Source organism: Eschrichtius robustus, chromosome 5 (assembly GCF_028021215.1).
Source record: "Eschrichtius robustus isolate mEscRob2 chromosome 5, mEscRob2.pri, whole genome shotgun sequence".
NCBI lineage: Eukaryota > Metazoa > Chordata > Mammalia > Artiodactyla > Eschrichtiidae > Eschrichtius > Eschrichtius robustus.
In genome coordinates, this window is record NC_090828.1 from 76,934,573 (window position 1) to 76,955,427 (window position 20,855).

The 20,855-nt window shown below is 36.5% G+C and overlaps 1 protein-coding gene across 2 annotated transcripts in view; it reads right to left on the reverse strand.

The window, feature by feature from the left end:
- Nucleotides 1-20,855, reverse strand: part of GALNT13 (polypeptide N-acetylgalactosaminyltransferase 13) — a 569,026-nt gene that overhangs the window by 36,985 nt on the left and 511,186 nt on the right. The window contains exon 11 of one of the 2 annotated variants that reach the window (XM_068543984.1): nt 14,111-14,209. The exons of the other annotated variant lie outside the window; for it this stretch is intronic. Within the exon in view, the coding sequence (XP_068400085.1) occupies nt 14,111-14,209 (99 nt within the window). The remainder of the gene's footprint in view (nt 1-14,110; nt 14,210-20,855) is intronic. 2 annotated transcript variants of the gene reach the window in all.

Sequence of the window (20,855 nt, forward strand, 5' to 3'; positions counted from 1 at the left end):
ATCTATTATAGGCTAGCATAACCAGGTTTTGTTGGATGAGTGATTGAGACAATTTACCATTCCATCCTCAGTATATTTTAGTCTCCTGGTAGGAGCATAAGCCAACCAAAGTCAAGAGAAGTTCTCCCAGCCAAGCATTAATGAGACTGAAAGGCTCTTGGAATAATCCCAATTTCTATAGAGGTTATAATAACTGCTCTCTTCTAGCTCTCATGTATCCAACTCATTTAAACATTTAATGAACGGTAAATGTTCTTTTTTTTCCTCACAGGCCGTTGTGGGATTTTACTTTGTGAAATCCCTGGTGAGTTTTAATTCCAGTGTGCACGTTATTAAAAGGGGACCAAACTAGTGTAGAAATGGCTTATAAGTAATTATAAGATGTAAACTTTATAAAAAGGTAAACTTTAAAATGAATACATATCTCTTGAATGAATATATCCATTACAATCTATGAGTATATTAGAATGTATTACTAAAATAATTTTCTCTAGGAGAGGGTCTGTAATGAGGAGAGAAGGTATTTGTTCACTTTCAAAATTTGTAATGTACCTGTCATAAGGTTAGATTCTTCTTAAGTATAAATAATCATGTTTTAGAGGAAGAGGAGACATTTGTATGAAAGTATAGATAATACCTAATGATCTCTTCTTTATCTTGGCAGACAATGGGGTTTTAATAAATGGCTAGCATAAGCTTCCCTAAAGGCTTGCTACCTTGAAAAATGGCTCTGAATCATTTACTGCAATAAATTACATGGAATGTTTCCATGTGCCTTCTAGCTCTCTCCAAATGAGTGGCTACAGGGAGAAAGAGAAACATTATAAATGCATTTGCTAAAATGTGAGTGTTTTTCCATCACTTTATATTTTTGGTCTTTAGAAGGAATAAGTACAATATGTACAAAGGCTGCTTTTCTCCCTATTTTTGATTAAAGATATATTGTAGTTCAAAGGGAAATACCATTGGTTTTAAAAAATTTTATATTGATACATTATATATTATGTATATGTATATGATATATGTACATTTTATCAAAGAAAAATGTTTATTTTATAAATAGTATATTAATCTAATTTGACCCACTTATATAAATTTATATATATTTTAAGTAAAATTTATATAAGTTTTAAGTAAAAATTAGTGTCAGTATTTGAGTAGATCTAGTATATGCCCAATGAGGCTAAGACCTATTTACCATTGGCTCCTTTAAGATGATGTTAAATGTCATGTAAAAGCACCTCATTAGAAAAGACTGGTATTTTGACATCAAAAAGAGAAAACATAAAGACAAACATTGGGATAAACTGTTTAAAAGTCTGTATGTGAAAACACAATGTGAACAAAATGTCAAGTCAGAAAAATATCTGTAATGTGTATGGCAGAAGATAATAATCTTAATGAAGTGTTTTTATAAGTGGTGAAGAGAATAAAGAACCACCTCAAACTCCAATGAAAACATAAGCAAAAACATGACTGTGAAATTCATAAAGTACTAATGCCAACTTTAAAAATGCTTATGTGCATTGATAATGTTAGAAATATGATTTAAAGTAAGATAAAATGTTTCTTCCATACTAAACTGGCTAAGATGAGAAACAAGGAAAAGACAGTATCCAGTTAGGGTTGGCCACTGTAATCACAGTCCTGGGGGAGCGTGACTGGGAATCAGTACAGATGCGGTGAATGTAAAACTGGTGTGGAGTCGGCAGATTCAGGTTCAGACTGGCTTTACCACCTCAATCACATTATTAATCTCAGGGTTTCCATTAAACTCATGAGTAAAATCAGGATAATAACACCATGTACTTCATTGATTGTTGTAAAAACCAAAGAGGATAATGCATGTTAAATGTATATCATAGTACCTCTTCCTATTTTAGCTATTTGTCCTATTAAATTGGTGAAACATTAAAGAGGACAATTTGTCACTATATATTAAAAACCTTAAAATGTTGCATAGCCTTTGATCTGGCAAACTTACTTGTAGACATTCTTTCTAAAGAAGTAAATATGGATGGAAGCTCACCAGATTTTAGCTACAAGGGTATTGATGAGCCTGGGGTATAACAATGAAAAGTCATAAATAACATTGTGTGTTAAACAGTACAGGATTGATGAAATAAATTATAGTTTATCCATTAAAATATGCCCTGCTTAGGGTAAGAAGTTGTTAGCCAATAGGTAGCAGAAAAGAAGCTAAATTATTTGGGTTTTAAACAGTGAGCATGTCTTAAGTTTGTGAGTGGAGCAGTATTTGGCCAATAGTGCAATTAGAACAGTACTAGTGAACTGTGGAGACATGAATGTGCACAGAGCATGCAAGGAATAAAGAATTATCAAACATGTCTAGAGCACAGGAACTATAACGTCAAGGGAGATTAAGCGGGAAAGCCAGATGGGGATGAAATTAAGAGGGGCTTTGAATATCATAACTAGGGAATTTGTACTTTATTTTTGGACAGAGAAGAATTGCTGGAGATTTTAATCTGATTTTAATTCTAATATGCCATGTATGGAATGTACTTATGGAATTCCATATGATATATGGAAATAATGAGTTGGGTTTTTTTGTTTTGTTTTTTTTACCATACAGGTGAAAGAAGGTGTAGGCTAGGACAAAGACAGAGGTCCTAGTTTTAAAGGGACTTAGAGGTAGGAGTCAAGGGACATTATTTTCATAGAAATAGGGGATTTGGTGGCCAGTGAAATTTCAGAAGTGAAGTGTCTATGTCAGATTTTAATTTTGGATGGTTGTGTGAAAGGGAAGAAAATGAGTACAGTTTGGAAAGCTTTGATTTTGAGATGCCTGTAAAGAATCCCAGTTATTAATTAGCAGTAGATTCCAGAGCTCAGGAGAGAGGTTGGGAATGAAGATATAAATCTGAGTCATTAGTACTGTAGGGGACATGAAACTGCTTCCAGGAATCCACATCATCTTTTCAGAAGTATAAAGAAGACAATCCCATAACTTCTAGTAACACACTTTCTACCAGTAAATTGTTAAGTTCTTTCTTTCACTTGTAGACATTTATGTTCAAGTTTTAATCATATTCTTATTTTCATTCTTTCGAATGTGTTTAATGATCATCATGATATTACTTGCTAATGAAAAGAAAGCATTTCGAAAGCAGATAGGGATGGAGTATCAAATTTTGTCATTATTCTTTGAGGTAGAACTCTTTTATTACTAAGGTTTTAAAGAGACCACCTCAAGATGATCAAGTGTTGAATTTAATAATAATTCTCCACTTGCTACCCTGTTTTTACAGTATTCCTGATACAAAAACATCCATGCATTCTTTCATCTATTTACTTGACTAATTTTTATTAGGTGCCTACAGTATCCCAAGCACTGTGCCAGGTGCTAGGAATGAGGAGAGAAGAGTATGCTGGATATTTGATTATCTAAATGTTTAAGAAAAATATTTCTAAGAACTACTGAAAAGTAAGTTTCTTTCTGATATCTCCAAAATTAAAAAAACCTAAACTACAAAAACACCCTTGCAAGGAGAAATGGTTAAAGGTATAATTGTCTAGAAATATAAAGTACATTCTTTTAGAAAGGTAACTGAGTAAAACATGCTTAAAAAAAAAAAACTTTACTTCTTTACTGATTTGGATTCCTTTTATTTCTTTTTCTTCTCTGATTGCTGTGGCTAACACTTCCAAAACTATGTTGAATAATAGTGGTGAGAGTGGGCAACCTTGTCTTGTTCCTGATCTTAGTGGAAATGGTTTCAGTTTTTCACCATTGAGGACAATGTTGGCTGTGGGTTTGTCATATATGGCCTTTATTATGTTGAGGAAAGTTCCCTCTATGCCTACTTTCTGCAGGGCTTTTATCATAAATGGGTGTTGAATTTTGTCAAAAGCTTTCTCTGCATCTATTGAGATGATCATATGGTTTTTCTCCTTCAATTTGTTAATATGATGTATCACATTGATTGATTTGCATATATTGAAGAATCCTTGCATTCCTGGAATAAACCCCACTTGATCATGGTGTATAATCCTTTTAATGTGCTGTTGGATTCTGTGTGCTAGTATTTTGTTGAGGATTTTTGCATCTATGTTCATCAGAGATATTGGCCTGTAGTTTTCTTTCTTTGTGACATCTTTGTCTGGTTTTGGTATCAGGGTGATGGTGGCCTCGTAGAATGAGTTGGGGAGTGTTCCTCCCTCTGCAATATTTTGGAAGAGTTTGAGAAGGATAGGTGTTAGCTCTTCTCTACATGTTTGATAGAATTCCCCAGTGAAGCCATCTGGTCCTGGGCTTTTGTTTGTTGGAAGATTTTTAATCACAGTTTCAATTTCAGTGCTTGTGATTGGTCTGTTCATATTTTCTATTTCTTCCTGGTTCAGTCTCGGCAGGTTGTGGATTTCTAAGAATCTGTCCATTTCTTCCAGGTTGTCCATTTTATTGGCATAGAGTTGCTTGTAGTAATCTCTCATGATCGTTTGTATTTCTGCAGTGTCAGTGGTTACTTCTCCTTTTTCATTTCTAATTCTATTGATCTGCGTCTTCTACCTTTTTCTCTTGATGAGTCTGGCTAATGGTTTATCAATTTTGTTTATCTTCTCGAAGAGCCAGCTTTTAATTTCATTGATTTTTGCTATTGTTTCCTTCATTTCTTTTTCATTTATTTCTGATCTGATCTTTATGATTTCTTTCCTTCTGCTAGCTTTGGGGTTTTTTTGCTCTTCTTTCTCTAATTGCTTTAGGTGCAAGGTTAGGTTGTTTATTCGAGATGTTTCCTGTTTCTTGACGTAGGCTTGTATTGCTATAAACTTCCCTCTTAGAACTGCTTTTGCTGCATCCCATAGGTTTCGGGTCATCGTGTCTCCATTGTCATTTGTTTCTAGGTATTTTTTGATTCCCCCTTTGATTTCTTCAGTGATCACTTCGTTATTAAGTAGTGTATTGTGTAGCCTCCATGTGTTTGTACTTTTTACAGATCTTTTCCTGTAATTGATATCTAGTCTCATAGCGTTGTGGTCGGAAAAGATACTTGATACACTGTTTGCAGATGACATGATACTATACATAGAGAATCCTAAAGATGCTACCAGAAAACTACTAGAACTAATCAATGAATTTGGTAAAGTAGCAGGATACAAAATTAATGCACAGAAACCTCTTGCATTCCTATATACTAATGATGAAAAATCTGAAAGTGAAATTAAGAAAACACACCCGTTTACCATTGCAACAAAAAGAATAAAATATCTAGGAATAAACCTACCTAAGGAGACAAAAGACCTGTATGCAGAAAATTATAGGACACTGATGAAAGAAATTAAAGATGATACAAATAGATGGAGAGATATACCATGTTCCTGGATTGGAAGAATCAACATTGTGAAAATGACTCTACTACCCAAAGCAATCTACAGATTCAATGCAATCCCTATCAAACTACCACTGGAATTTTTCACAGAACTAGAACAAAAAATTTCACAATTTGTATGGAGACACAAAAGACCCCGAATAGCCAAAGCAATCTTGAGAACGAAAAATGGAGCTGGAGGAATCAGGCTCCCTGACTTCAGACTATATTACAAAGCTACAGTAATCAAGACAGTTTGGTACTGGCACAAGAACAGAAATATAGATCAATGGAACGGGATAGAAAGCCCAGAGATAAACCCACGCACATATGGTCACCTTATCTTTGATAAAGGAGGCAAGCATATACAGTGGAGAAAAGACAGCCTCTTCAATAAGTGGTGCTGGGAAAATTGGACAGGTACATGTAAAAGTATGAAATTAGAACACTCCCTGACACCATACACAAAAATAAACTCAAAATGGATTAAAGACCTAAGTGTAAGGCCAGACACTATCAAACTCTTAGAGGAAAACATAGGCAGAACACTCTATGACATAAATCACAGCAAGATCCTTTTTGACCCAGCCCCTAGAGAAATGGAAATAAAAACACAAATAAACAAATGGGACCTAATGAAACTTAAAAGCTTTTGCACAGCAAAGGAAACCATAAACAAGACCAAAAGACAACCCTCAGAATGGGAGAACATATTTGCAAATGAAGCAACTGACAAAGGATTAATCTCCAAGATTTACAAGCAGCTCATGCAGCTCAATAACAAAAAAACAAACAACCCAATCCAAAAATGGGCAGAAGACCTAAACAGACATTTCTCCAAAGAAGATATACAGATGGCCAACAGACACATGAAAGAATGCTCAACATCATTAATCATTAGAGAAATGCAAATCAAAACTACAATGAGGTATCATCTCACACCGGTCAGAATGGCCATCATCAAAAAATCTAGAAACAATAAATGCTGGAGAGGGTGTGGAGAAAAGGGAACACTCTTGCACTGTTGGTGGGAATGTAAATTGATACAGCCACTATGGAGAACAGTATGGAGGTTCCTTAAAAAACTAAAAATAGGGGCTTCCCTGGTGGCGCAGTGGTTGAGAATCTGCCTGCCAATGCAGGGGACATGGGTTCGAGCCCTGGTCTGGGAAGATCCCACATGCCGCGGAGCAACTAGGCCCGTGAGCCACAATTGCTGAGCCTGCGCGTCTGGAGCCTGTGCTCCGCAACAAGAGAGGCCGCAATAATGAAAGGCCCGCGCACCGCGATGAAGAGTGGCCCCCACTTGCTGCAACTAGAGAAAGCCCTCGCACAGAAACGAAGACCTGACACAGCCATAAATAAATAAATAAATAAATAAATAAAAATTGTATAACTTTAAAAAAAAAAAACTAAAAATAGAACTACCATATGACCCAGCAATCCCACTACTGGGCATTTACCCCGAGAAAACCATAATTCAAAAAGAGTCATGTACCAAAATGTTCATTGCAGCTCCCTTTACAATAGCCAGGACATGGAAGCAACCTAAGTGTCCATCATCAGATGAATGGAGAAAGAAGATGTGGCACATATATACAATGGAATATTACTCAGCCATATAAAGAAATGAAATGGAGGTATTTGTAATGAGGTGGATGGAGTTAGAGTCTGTCATACAGAGTGAAGTAAGTCAGAAAGAGAAAAACAAATACAGTATGCTAACACATATATATGGAATCTAAGGAAAAAAAAAAAAAGGTCATGAAGAACCTAGTGGCAAGACGGGAATAAAGACACAGACCTACTAGAGAATGGACTTGAGGATATGGGGAGGGGGAGGGGTGAGATGTGGCAGGGTGAGAGAGTGGCATGGACATATATACACTACCAAATGTAAAATAGATAGCTAGTGGGAAGCATCCGAATAGCACAGGGAGATCAGCTCGGTGCTTTGTGACCACCTAGAGGGGTGGGATAGGGAGGGTGGGAGGGAGGGAGATGCAAGAGGGAAGAGAGATGGGAACATATGTATATGTATAACTGATTCACTTTGTTATAAAGCAGAAACTAACACACCATTGTAAAGCAATTATACTCCAATAAAGATGTTTTTAAAAAAAAAAAGCATTAACATTTGTTTTGACTTCTGTGTAAAAGCAGGAAAAAGAAATTTAAATTAAAAAAAAAATTATTTATTTATTTTTGGCTGCTTTGGGTCTTTGTTGCTGTGCGTGGGCTTTTCTCTAGTTGCGGAGAGCCGGGGCTACTCTTTGTTGTGGTGCATGGGCTTCTCATTGCGGTGGCTTCTCTTGTTGCGGAGCACGGGCTCTAGGCACGTGGGCTTCAATAGTTGTGGCATATGGTTCAGTAGCTGTGGCTCGCAGGCTGTAGAGCGCAGGCTCAGTAGTTGCGGCGCACGGGCTTAGTTGCTCCGTGGCATGTGGGATCTTCCTGGACCAAGGCTCGAACCTGTGTCCCCTGCATTGGCAGGCAGAGTCTTAACCACTGTGCCACCAGGGAAGTCCGAGATTTGAATATTTTTAGGAGTTGGGGCTACTTCTAAAAATTCAAAACTAAATAACCATAAAAATAGATGCTGTTTCCACAGTAACATAAAAGAATAGCAATAAAAGACAGAGAAGGTAGCTCTCTCAATAATTTATTCATTCTCAGTAAAATCCTAAGATCTGTTCTTTTTAAAAGTAAGTCAAAATTTTAAACATGTCCCTAGTATTAATCATGCTAGAAATATTGAGTTCCATCAAAAAGATACCATAATAGGGTTTTATGTGATGTTTTAATTTTTTTCATAATATATATTTGTTAGAATAACAGGAGAGGCAGCGCATTTTATTGAGCTTAACAATACCATGAAGTGTCTTGTGCTTTTATCTTGCCTCTGGCATTAGCCACTGAATAAACATTTTATTTTTTACTTTTAGAAGTAAAAACAGAGATAATTGAGAACACAAATGGAAATAATAAAGAGAATAATTAATAGCAGTAGACCAAAATGTACTATTTAGTATATGCCATGCTAATGTTAGTTGTTTCATAAATTTTTACTAATCTTTAGAGAAAAACATTGAGGGAAAATTTTTATGCATTTTATAGATAAAATACTGAAGCTCAAAAAATACTAAGTAACTTATCATGATAAGTTACCCAATTAATCAGATCTGAATAGTGTTATAAAATGATGTTCTTTTATTCTCAACAGTTCAGTTTCTCCATTTTTATTTGTTTAATTATGAAAGTAGTAAATATATATGGAAAAATATGGGGTAAAAAGTAAAATTTCCTATACCAGCTTAATCGTCTCTCCAGAGGTCATTTGTATTCCAAATAGATATACATTTCTAATAAATTGTATAGCATTTACATATATATATTACAGATACTATATAGAGGAAAATGTTCACATACATTTTCCACAAATGAGATCATTCAAAATTCAAAGTAAGTTGTACTGTGCGTTATTTTTCCCTCTTTTCAATGTTTGATGAGAGTACATTTAGACCTCTCAGTCATTTTGGTGGCTATGTAGTAATCTGAACTGTGGATACACCATGATTTATTTAAACATTCTCCTCTTGGTACATATTTGTTTCCATTATTTGTGTTGTAACAAAATGGGCTTCAATAAGCATTTTCAACATTTGTAGCATGAATAAGTATTCACATAGATGAAAAAATATTGGTTTTAAATTTTATCTTATTAAGTAGATAACAGAGACATTAGAAAATATGTAGGTATGGGTTTTTTACTTGCTGTTTATTTGTTCCCTTTATTTATGAATCCCTGAGATTGGTGTCTGTCTATACTTTTGGTTTCTATGATAATAACAGCATTTTTGGCAATGTCTACATAGTACTAAGGTATAAATCCATTATTCTTTTTTTTTTTTTTTAATTAATTAATTTATTTATTTTTGGCTGTGTTGGGTCTTCGTTTCTGTGCAAGGGCTTTCTCCAGCTGTGGTGAGCGGGGGCCACTCTTCATCGTGGTGCGCGGGCCTCTCACTGTCGCGGCCTCTCCTGTTGCAGAGCACAGGCTCCAGACGCGCAGGCTCAGTAGTTGTGGCACCCGGGCTTAGCTGCTCCGCGGCATGTGGGATCTTCCCAGACCAGGGCTCGAACTCGTGTCCCCTGCATTGGCAGGCAGATTCTTAACCACTGCGCCACCAGGGAAGCCCTAAATCCATTATTCTGACCATGAAGTCTTTCATCTATTTACTTGACTAGTATTTATTAAGTGCCTATCATTATAAGTGCCACGTGCTGGGGAGGAAGAGAGGAGTAAGACATAGCCCCAGCCAATAGGAAGTTTACAGTAGAGTAGGATAGTTTATTTCTGGTTATTATTCATGTAAATGAATAATGTAATTTTACACATTTATGATCTAGGTGTACCATGTCATTTAGACAAATTTAAGTATATGACTGGTTATCCTTTTTTTAAAAAATATTTATTTATTTATTTATTTATTTTTGGCTGTGTTGGATCTTCGTTTCTGTGCGAGGGCTTTCTCCGGTTGTGGCAAGCGGGGGGCCACTCTTCATCGCGGTGCACGGGCCTCTCACTATCGCGGCCTCTCTTATTGCGGAGCACAGGCTCCAGATGCGCAGGCTCAGTAGCTGTGGCTCATGGGCCCAGTTGCTCCACGGCATATGGGATCCTCCCAGACCAGGGCTTGAACCCGTGTCCCCTGCACCGGCAGGCAGACTCTCAACCACTGCGCCACCAGAGAAGCCCCTGGTTATCCATTTTAACAGTAACCTTGGCACCTTAATGATTCCATGAGGATAATTCACCTGAAGGATCTTCCTCACTCATTTTCATCTGTATTAGAATCAGAGTGATTTCATAAATAATGTTTCCCTTTTTTGAATTCTGCAGGTAATCACTGTGCAGGTGATGAGCTGGATTTTTTCATAAGCTGTTGAAACACATTATGGGAGACACTTCTAAATGTCCACCCAATACCCGTGGTAAATAAACTGTGAGGAGAAGCTGTGCATGAGTGTGAGGTGAAGTATTTAGTGTTTTTGTGCCATGAGGTGTCCAAGTAACACATTTCTGGCCAAAGAGACGTACATGGAGATGTGTTGAGCCTTTAGGAAGGCATTTGCTTTGCCTAATGAAAGGACAGACATGGCTATTTCAACCCCCACTTCTTCCTGCTTTGAATGTGGACATGATGTCTGTAGTTTCAGCAGCCCTCCTGTGATCAGCTGATGATAAAAGTTAACTTTAAGAAGAATGGAAAGATAGAAAGCTTCTGGTTTCTTGGTGGACTTATTGAGGACTGGAACAAATTATCAACAATTGACTACTTTCAGATTTCTTATTATGTGAAAAAATTAAACCCCTATATATTTAGTCCTCTGACAGCTTTTGCCATTTGAGGCTGAATTCATCAGGACTCCACTGGGTTTTGGTAGTAGAAGCCTCTCACACTCGTGAATCAGTATAGTAAGCTGGACCATTTTTGAATGCTGTCATTGTTCTGGCTATGTTGTTGTTTCTGTCGTCTTCTTTCATATGGTCGTTTTCCCATGCTGCAATTTAGAAAGTTTGACTCAAATATTTTCTTGCTTAAATTCAAACTGTGTAGCACTAATTAACATTTTAATAATTAAGTTGTTTTTATTTGTTTGTTTGCTTGGTTTTAGGGAGAAACTTCATTTTAGTGTTCTCCATTGAATCATACAAAAGTCTGATTTGAAGTATGGTGCCAAAATTCAACAGGGCCATTTCCTTCTGGCTTTTTCTCTATGGATCCTTTTTTTTTTTTTTCTTTAAATTTTATATTAGAGTATAGTTGAGTTACAACGTTGTATTAGTTTCAGGTGTACAGCAAAGTGACTCATTTATACACATACATCATTCTTTTTTAGATTCTTTTCCCATATAGGTTATTACAGAATATTGAGTAGAGTACCCTGTGCTATACAGTAGGTCCTTGTTGATTATTTTATATATAGTAGTGTGTATATGTTAATCCAAAACTCCTAGTTTATTCCTCTGCCCCACATTCCCCATTTGGTAACCACAAGTTTGTTTTCAAAGTCTGTGACACTGTTTCTGTTTTGTAAGTAAGTTCATTTGTGTCATTTTTTAGATTCCTCACATAAGCGATATCATATATTTGTCTTTCTCTATCTGACTTACTTCACTTAGTATGATACTCTCTACATCCATCCATGTTGCTGCAAATGGCATTATTTCATTCTTTTTTATGGCTGAGTAATATTCCATTGTATATATGTACCACATCTTCTTTTTCCATTCCTCCGTCCATGAACATTCAGGTTGCTTCCAAGTTTTGGCTATTGTAAATAGTGCTGCAATGAACATTGGGGTGCATGTATCTTTTTGAATTATGGTTTTCTCTGGATATATGCCCAGGAGTGGGATTGCTGGACATATGGTAGTTCTATGTTTAGTTTTTAAAGAAACCTCCATACTGTTCTCCATAGTGGTTGTACCAATTTACATCCCCGCCAACAGTGTAGGAGAGTTCCCTTTTCTCTACACCCTCTCCAGCATTTATTGCTTGTAGACTTTTTGATGATGGCCATTCTGACTTTTTGATGATGGTGAAACCTCACTGTAGTTTCGATTTGCATTTCTCTAATAATTAGTGATGTTGAGCATCTTCCAAAACTCTGTTGAATAAAAGTGGCAAGAGTGGACATCCTTGTCTTGTTCCTGATCTTAGGGGAAATGCTTTCAGCTTTTCACAGTTGAGAATAATGTTAGCTGTCGGTTTGTCATATATGGCCTTTACTATGTTGAGGTAGGTTTCCTCTTTGCTGAGTTTCTGGAGAGTTTTTATCATAAATGGGTGTTGAATTTTGTCAAAAGCTTTTTCTGCATCTATCGAGATGATCATGTGGTTTGAATTCTTTAGTTTGTTGATGTGGTGTATCACACTGATTTGCGGATATTGAAGAATCCTTGCATCTGCTCCTGGGTCTCGCAACGGTAGTGGCATCCTGCACACCACCGGGGCAACAGGGGCAGTGATTGGTGACTGCTTGCTGCCCATGCGTGCTCCCCAGACGGCAGGGGCAGTGAACAGTGCCCACTCCTGGGTCTCCCAACAGCAGTGGCAGTCTGCGCACTCCCGGGACAGCAGGGGCAGCGATTGGCACCTGCTTGTGGGTCTCCTAGTGGCGGTGGTGGCTCGCGCCCACCACCGGAGCTCATGTAGGTGGTGTCCTGTTGCCTAAGAGTGTGCGCAGGGAAAGAAGCTCCTATGGCGGTCCTACCCCTCTCCTTGCACGTTTCCCCAACAGTGGCACCTTGTCTCTCTGGTGTGTCCAAACTTCTTCTGAGTACACCCTCGGTTGCCACACTCCAGCCTCTTCAGGCTGTCTCTGCACAGCCAGTCCCAGTCCTTTACCTAGATCTGACCTCTGAAGCCCGAGCTTCAGCACCCAGCCCCTGCCCACAGTGGTGGGCAAGCGTCTCAGGCTGGGGAGCACAGGGCGGCGGTGACCATCTGTGCAGGTCACCCTCCATCTTGCCTTCCTCAGACTGGTTGCTGCACTCTCCTCTGAGGCTCTGAAGCTTCTCCTCCATCCTGGCTGATCTCCTCACCGTAGAGGGGACTTTCCGGGGTGCAGGAAAATTTCCTCCTTCGTAGCTCCCTCCCTGGGGTGCAGTTCCCATCCCAGTTCCTTTCTTTTTTTTTTCCCCTTTTTTCTTTTGTCCTATCCAACCTCCAGGGGAGGTTTTCTTGCCCTTTCAGAAATCTGAGGTCTTTTGCCAGTGTTCAGTAGATGTTCTGTGTGAATCGTTCCACTTACAGATGTATTTTTGATGTATTGGTGGGAGTAGGTGAGTACCACGTCCTACTCACTCCTCTGCCATCTTGATCCCTAAGATCTCTCTATGAATTCTTGATACATTCAGCTGCATTACAAATATAACCATCGTGTTGTGCTGATCAGAATAATTTTTGCTTCCTCAGCTCACTCTAAAGCACTAAACAACTCACTCCTGTGCTTCATCTTGACCCTTTTAGACAACTTGTGTACAGAGGAGCAGTTATCTCTAACTGTGCTTTGTTATAAGTTCCCACGAACTCCAAATTCGGCCTCTGAAAGTAGCCATGGCAGCAAGACTCACAGCCAAGTAGCCTCCACGTGGCCCACCTTGCAGTGCCACTTTCCAGTGCTTACAGAGAGCACAAGAATCCTTGTTATAGTATAAGTTTCTGATAATTAATTGGACTGTCACACAGAAAAAGGTGTCCTAGAATTTCAGTCAAGTATAAATCTTGTTTAAAGACATTTTTACCTGGTCCAAAGGGCGTCTTCAGATAGCCAAAGCAAAGTTGTAACAGATGTGCTTATCTATGCACTTTAAAATTTTATTAAACCACCAAAAGTCATAGAAAACATGACATATGTAAACATTTGAAAAAGAAATTTAGGATAATCACCATCGGGAAAACATCATAGTTGTTGAGTGATTATATGATTCAGTTAACAACAGAATAAAATGTAGTCCTCATTTACTCATACATGGTAATATGAGATGAGTCTCAAACATCTGGCTGTCCTCATTCACCATGGGCTCATTGAAGATGTTGCTCTTTTTATTAAATTCTTCAGTGCTTTCTTACAATACTTGGGATAATAACATAGGCAAATTCTTGATTAGAATGCCCATTAATTTACTAACATAAGCCATCGTCTACCTGAATAGTTTACACAACATTTCTCCCCCCAAATATGAAGCTGATAAAAAAGGGAGAGTTTACCTGATTTCCTCCCATACCATGACAGTTGAATATACCCACTTTTTCATTTTCCTTGCGGCCCATGTTGTCTAAACATTGATTTGTTTCAACATTTCTTATCTAAAGGAAACACACAAAAATGTAAGTCAGAAAGTCTTTCTGGTATTTTCAAATTGCAAATTGGTAACAAAATAATATGAGTTCGTAAGGAGATTTCTCCAAGGAGAATACATTGCTTTAAATATTTATTTTTATTTTTCTGTGTCCATTCTGAGATCTATATAAGATTCTAAACTCTCATTCAAGTAAACTTGAATAGCGTGAGCATTGTCATTACCATCCAGTCAAGAGGCACTCTTTGTTTATAGCATAGTATCAGAAAAGAAGAAAACCTCTACATATTATAAATTAGGAATTCTTCCCAAAATCCTTTTAAAATTAGGACGGTTTCCAAATGCCACTCAGATAACTATAGTGTATTCGTGATGTCCTATAGAGAAAGGAATAGAAACAAATTGGTCAAATATTCAAATTTATGTATTTTTAGTTGCTTCATTACTAGATGCTCCATTCTGTACATTTATAAAGATTAATTACACTGTTTATTTCTTTAACTAAAATATACACATCTTTTTTCATTCCCAGTGCCAAACTTAGTGGAAAGCAGCTGACCCTAAGAAAAGCTATTACAAGGCTAAATGGTGATTTCACATGAAAATTCTTCAAAACCAAGATTAAATTGCCAACTGTAAACATAAGATTCATGGTTTACACTCAAACACTGCATTAGTCCTATAATTAACATAACATTAATACATATTTGTGCCAGATGCAATTACAAAAGCCATTTATTGAGTTTAAAGATGCCCAGATTACTAAATCAAGCACAAGTGAATGTAAAAAAAGAAAAACCTTTCTAGTAGATGGAATGTTTTAGAATTTTTTCCTTAGTCTTACCTCCAAGTAGTATGTTTTGTACTTGTCCACTCTGCTTCCGAAAAGTTCTTACCTCTGACTCTTATTTGGACACATATTACTGTTCACTCACACGTTACTTGGATATATTTATTTATAATAGTTATCTATGCTTTAGGTACATGTTTCTCCCTACTGGCAAATGAATATGATTAGAAACTTCTATAGAGGCTGGAGTAGGTTTATACAATTCAACTTTTTTGTATGGTACAGAACCCTATGGTCAGGTAGTGGTTCCCAGAGTTAGGAAAAGTATTGTCATTTGCAGTAAACCCCAATCAGCAACTGAAATTAGTGGGGAGTAGAATTCACACTTGGTAAGGGGTTGGGCAGAACTGAGCAGTGTGGTCAAGCCCTGTTCCAATGATTAGAGGGAGGCAAGAGTGGAAACAGAGAAACAAATAATGAGACTATTGAGTCATTGCCAGCAAGAGATGATGGTTACTTGGAATAATAGGATAACAGTGGAGGTGGGGAGGTCAAATTTAGGATGTTTTTAAGGTAGAGCCAGTAGGACTTGCAATTGAATTGGAAATGAGCTAGGAGAGAAAAAAAAGGCATCAAGAAGCATTACAAGGTTTTGGCCTGAGCAAATAGGTAGATGATGTTTCCATTTACTGGGAACAATATTCTGAGTTCTTACACATTGATAACTGTGTCTGTGGTCTTTATGCTTGAAAATCCATTTTGTGGATCTGAAATCCTTGGCTTACAATATATTTCCTTGAGTATCTTTAAAATGTTACTCTATTCACTTCCAGCGTAAATAGTTGCTTTTGAAAAGTCTGATGATAGTCTGATTTTCTTTCCCTTATTCTTACAAATGTCTGTTTGCCTGAATGCCAAACTAAGTTCAGTAGGTTTACCACAACATATCTTAAAATTAATTCTGTATCACTTGCCCAGGTATATGGTGTTCTGTTTCAATATGTAGTTCCAAATTTATTTTCAAGGGTAAATGTTGAATAATATTGTATTATATATAATTGAATTATATATAATTCAATAAATATTGAGTTATAATTTTTAGTGTTCATTTTGTCTCATTGCTTTTTCTCATTAGGAAATTCTATTATTTTGGATCTTCTTGCTTCTCTATATGTCATTTTCTATTCAATAGTTTTGTCTTTTATTTCTTTTTTATTTTTAAAAGTTTCCTCCTTTCCCCCCTCTAAAACTCTTATGGCATTTTCTCCTGGGATTATTGACTCATCTGTTCTTTAAGTTTATCTGTCATTTCTGAAATGATTCATTCTTTAATTTCTAATTCTTCCCTGCATTTCAGGCCCTCATTTCAGAGGTTTTTCTAAATTTGATTTATATTGTTCTTTTACTTATTTTATCATTATAAAATTTCCCTTGGCTTGTTTTGAAATATTAGTTTACAATTTTCCTCTGTCTTATGAGCATAAAGTTTTGGTGTGCTTTCATTTTTTGTAGAGCTATCATTTTACTCTTTATTATCTTTATTCTTATGGTAGTGATCCTTTTCTATTCTTTTCCTTTCCTTTTTATTTTTTTTTCTTTCAGGAAACAAATTCTCTGGATCTTTTAAGAGGGAGAATTTGATTAGGAAGTAATTTTTCCTCCTTCCTCCCTCCCTCCCTCCCTCCCTCCCTTTCTCTTTCTCTTTCTCTCTTTGTCTCTTCCTTTCTTTCTTTCCCTTTTTCTGTCCCTCCCTCCCTTCCTTCCTGATGGGGGGAATCACTTGACATCTTTAAACTATTCTGATGCCTGGTATCTATGCCCAGATGATTCTCATTTAATTGGTATAGGGTGTAACCTGTCCATCAGGTGTTGTAAAATCTCCCCAGGTGATTAAAATGTACAGAGTTTGGCAAACACCATTCTGGAGGAAGGTATAGCATGTCTTGATATTGAATGGTGACATTACAGTTACTTTTCCTTTTTTGAGTAACTTCTTTTTCAGTGGTTTCCACCTGGGCTGCCCTGTAGACTCACCTGGAAAGCTTTTAGAATGTACTCCTACTTTGCTTCAGTGAACTTCATAGATTCTGATTCAGATGGTCTAGAGTAGGACCAGAATACAGTTAAAAGCTCCCCAGATAATTCAAATGTGTAATCAGGGCTGAAACTCCCCTTATCAGGAAAACACAATAGAGTAGTTGGTAACTAGAAGCCTGTTAATTCTGTGAATCATTTTGAAAACTCTGAGTGCTGGTGGAAAGGTAAGGAGGTTTTCGTAGCAAAGCTGATTTCCCTGCTACCCATTGGGTATGTTTAAGAATAAATGTTTCCAGCTGTACCTACAGGAAATGTTTACACTGGAGACCATTTCTAACTTCACTAATCTAGATCTGTTCCTGTATTTTTTGAAAGAGTTGAAAAAAATTGCCTTCTGTTTTTTGAGATCTCTTGGTTCTGTTCAACTCTGCCATTTTTATTTTTTTTAAATGCTTACTGAAATATAGTTTATTTACAATGTTGTGTTAGTTTCAGGTGTACAGCAAAGTGGTCCAGTTATATATATATATATATATATATATATAAAATTATATTTTATATATATATATATATATTCTTTTTCAGATTCTTTCCCATATAAGTTATTACAGAGCTTTGAGTAGAGTTCCCTGTGCAGTACAGTAGGTCCTTGTTGATTATCTATTTTATATATAGTAGTGTGTATATGTTAATCGCAAACTCATAATTTATCCTTCCCCCCACATTTCCACTTTGGTAACCATAAGTTTGTTTTCAAAGTCTGTGAGACTGTTTCTGTTTTGTAAATAAGTTCATTTGTATCATTTTTTAGGATCCACATATAAGTGATATCATATGACATTTGTCTTTCTCTGTCTGACTTACTTCACTTAGTATGATAATCTCTAGGTCCGTCCATGTTGCTGCAAATGGCATTATTTCATTCTTTTTTTATGGCTGAGTAATATTCTACTGTATATATCAATATATACCACGTCTTTTTTTATTCATTCCTCTGTTGATGGACATTCAGGTTGCTTCCATGTCTTAGCTATTGTAAATAGTGCTGCAATGAGCATTGGGGTGCATGTTTGTTTTTGCATTATGGTTTTCTCCAGATATATGCCCAGGAGTGTGGGATTGTTGGACATATGGTAGTTCTATTTTTAGTTTTTAAAGAAACCCTTCATACTGGTCTCCATAGTGGTTATACCAATTTACATCCCCACTAACAGTGTTGGAGAGTTCCCTTTGTCTCTACACCCTCTCCAGCATTTACTGCTTGTAGACTTTTTGATGATGTACATTCTGACCAGTGTGAGGTGAAACCTCACTGTAGTTTTGATTTGCATTTCTCTCATAATTTAGTGACATTGAGCATCTTTTCATGTCCTTATTGGCCATCTGTATGTCTTCTTTGGAGTAATGTCTATTTAGAGCTTCTGCCCATTTTTTGATTGGGTTGTTTGTTTGAGATTGAGCTGCATGAGCTTCTTGTATATTTTGGAGATTAATCCCTCTCCGTTGCATTGTTTGCAAATATTTTCTTCCATTCTGTGGGTTGTCGTTTTGTTTTGTTTATGGTTTCCTTGCTGTGCAAAGCTTTTAAGTTTAATTAGGTCCCATTTGTTTATTTATTTATTTTTTCATTACTCTAGAAGGTGGATCTAAAAAGATATTGCTACAGTTTTATGTCAGAGTGTTCTACCTATGTTTTCCTCTAAGAGTTTTATTGTATCCGGTCTTACATTTAGATCTTTAATCCGCTTTGAGTTTATTTTTGTGTATGGTGTTAGGGAATGTTTCATTCGTTTACATGTAACTGGCCAGTTTTCCCAGCACCACTTGTTGGAGAGACTCTCTTTTCTTCATTGTATATTCTTGCTTCCTTTGTCGTAAATTAATTGACCATAGGTGTGTGGGTTTATTTCTGGGCTTTCTATCTTGTTCCATTTATCTATATTTCTGTTTTTATGCCAGTACCACACTTTTGATGACTGTAGCTTTGTAGTATAGTCTGAAGTCAGGGAGTCTGATTCCTCCAGCTGCAGTTTTCTCTCTCAGAATTGCTTTGGCTATTGGAGGTCTTTTGTGTTAACATACAAATTTTAAAAATTTAAGTTCTAGTTCTGTGAAAAATGCCATTGGTAATTTGATAGGAATTCACTTAATCTGTAAATTGCCTTGGGTAGTGTAGTCATTTTGACAATATTGATTCTTCCAATCCAGAAACATGGTATATCTTTACATCCCTTGGTGTCATCTTTGATTTCTTTAATCAGCATCTTATACTTTTCCAAGTACAGGTCTTTTGTCTCCTTAGGTAGGTTTATGTCTGGGTATTTTTTTCTTTTTGATGCAGTGGTAAATGGGATCGTTTCCTTAATTTATCTTTCTGATGTTTCATTGTTAGTATATAGGAATGCAAGAGATTTCTGTATATTCATTTTGTATCCTGCAACTTTACTGAATTTATTGATGAGCTCTAGTAGTTTATTGGTAGCTCTTTAGGATTTTCTATGTATAGTATCATGTCATCTGCAAACAGTGACAGTTTTACTTCTTCTTTTCCAATTTGGATTCCTTTTATTTCTCTTTCTTCTCTGATTGACGTCGTTAGGACTTCTAAAACTGTGTTGAATAAAAGTGGCCAGACCATACGTCCGTGTTTTGTTCCTGATCCTAGAGGAAATGCTTTCAGCTTTTCAGTTGAGAATGATGATAGCTATGGGTTTGTCATATATGGTCTTTGTGCCCTCTATGCTTACTTTCTGGAGAGTTTTTAAATCATACATGGGTGTTGAATTGTGTCAAAAGCTTTTTCTGCATCTATTGAGATGATCATATGGTTTTTATTCTTCAGTTTGTTAATATGGTGTATCACATTGATTGATTTGTGTATATTGAAGAATCCTTGCATCCCTGGGATAAATCCCACTTGATCATGGTGTATGATCCTTTTAATGTATTGTTGGATTAGGTTTGCTAGTATTTTGTTGTCGATTTTTTGCATCTACATTCATCAGTGATACTAGCCTGTAATTTTCTTTTTTTGTGATATCTTTGTCTGGTTTTGGTGTCAGGGTGATGGTGGCCTCAAAGAATGAGTTTGGGAGTGTTCCTTCCTCTGCAGTTTTTTTGGAATAGTTTCAGAAGGACAGATGTTCGCTTTTCTTTAAATGTTTGATAGAATTTGCCTGTGAAGCCATCTGGTCTTGGACTTCGTTTTTTGGGAGTTTTTTCATCACAGCTTCAATTTCAGTACTTGTGATCAGTCTGTTCATATTTTCTATTTCTTCCTGGTTCAGTCTTGGAAGGTTGCACCTTTCTAAGAGTTTTTCCATTTCTTCTACGTTGTCCATTTTATTGGCATATAGTTGCTTGTAGTAGTCTAGTATGATCCTGTGTATTTCTGTGGTGTCTGTTGTAATTTCTCCTTTTCCATTTCTAATTTTTACTGATTTTGGCCCTCCCTCTTTTTTTTTTTTCTTCTTTTCTTGATGAGTCTGGCTAAAAGTTTATCAATTTTGTTTATCTTTTCAAAGAACCAGCTTTTACTTTCATTGATCTTTGCTATTGTTTTCTTCATCTCAATTTCACTTATTTCTGCTCTGATTTTTCTGACTTCTTTCCTTCTACTAACTTTGGATTTTGTTCACTCTTCTTTCTATTTGCTTTATGTGTAAGGTTAGGTTGTTTATTTGCAGTTTTTCATGTTTCCTGAGGTAAGATTGCACTGCTATAAACTTCCCTCTTAGAACTGCATTTGCTGCATCCCATAGGTTTTGGATCATCGTCTTTTCATTGTCATTTGTCCCTAGGTACTTTCTGATTTATTCAGCAATCC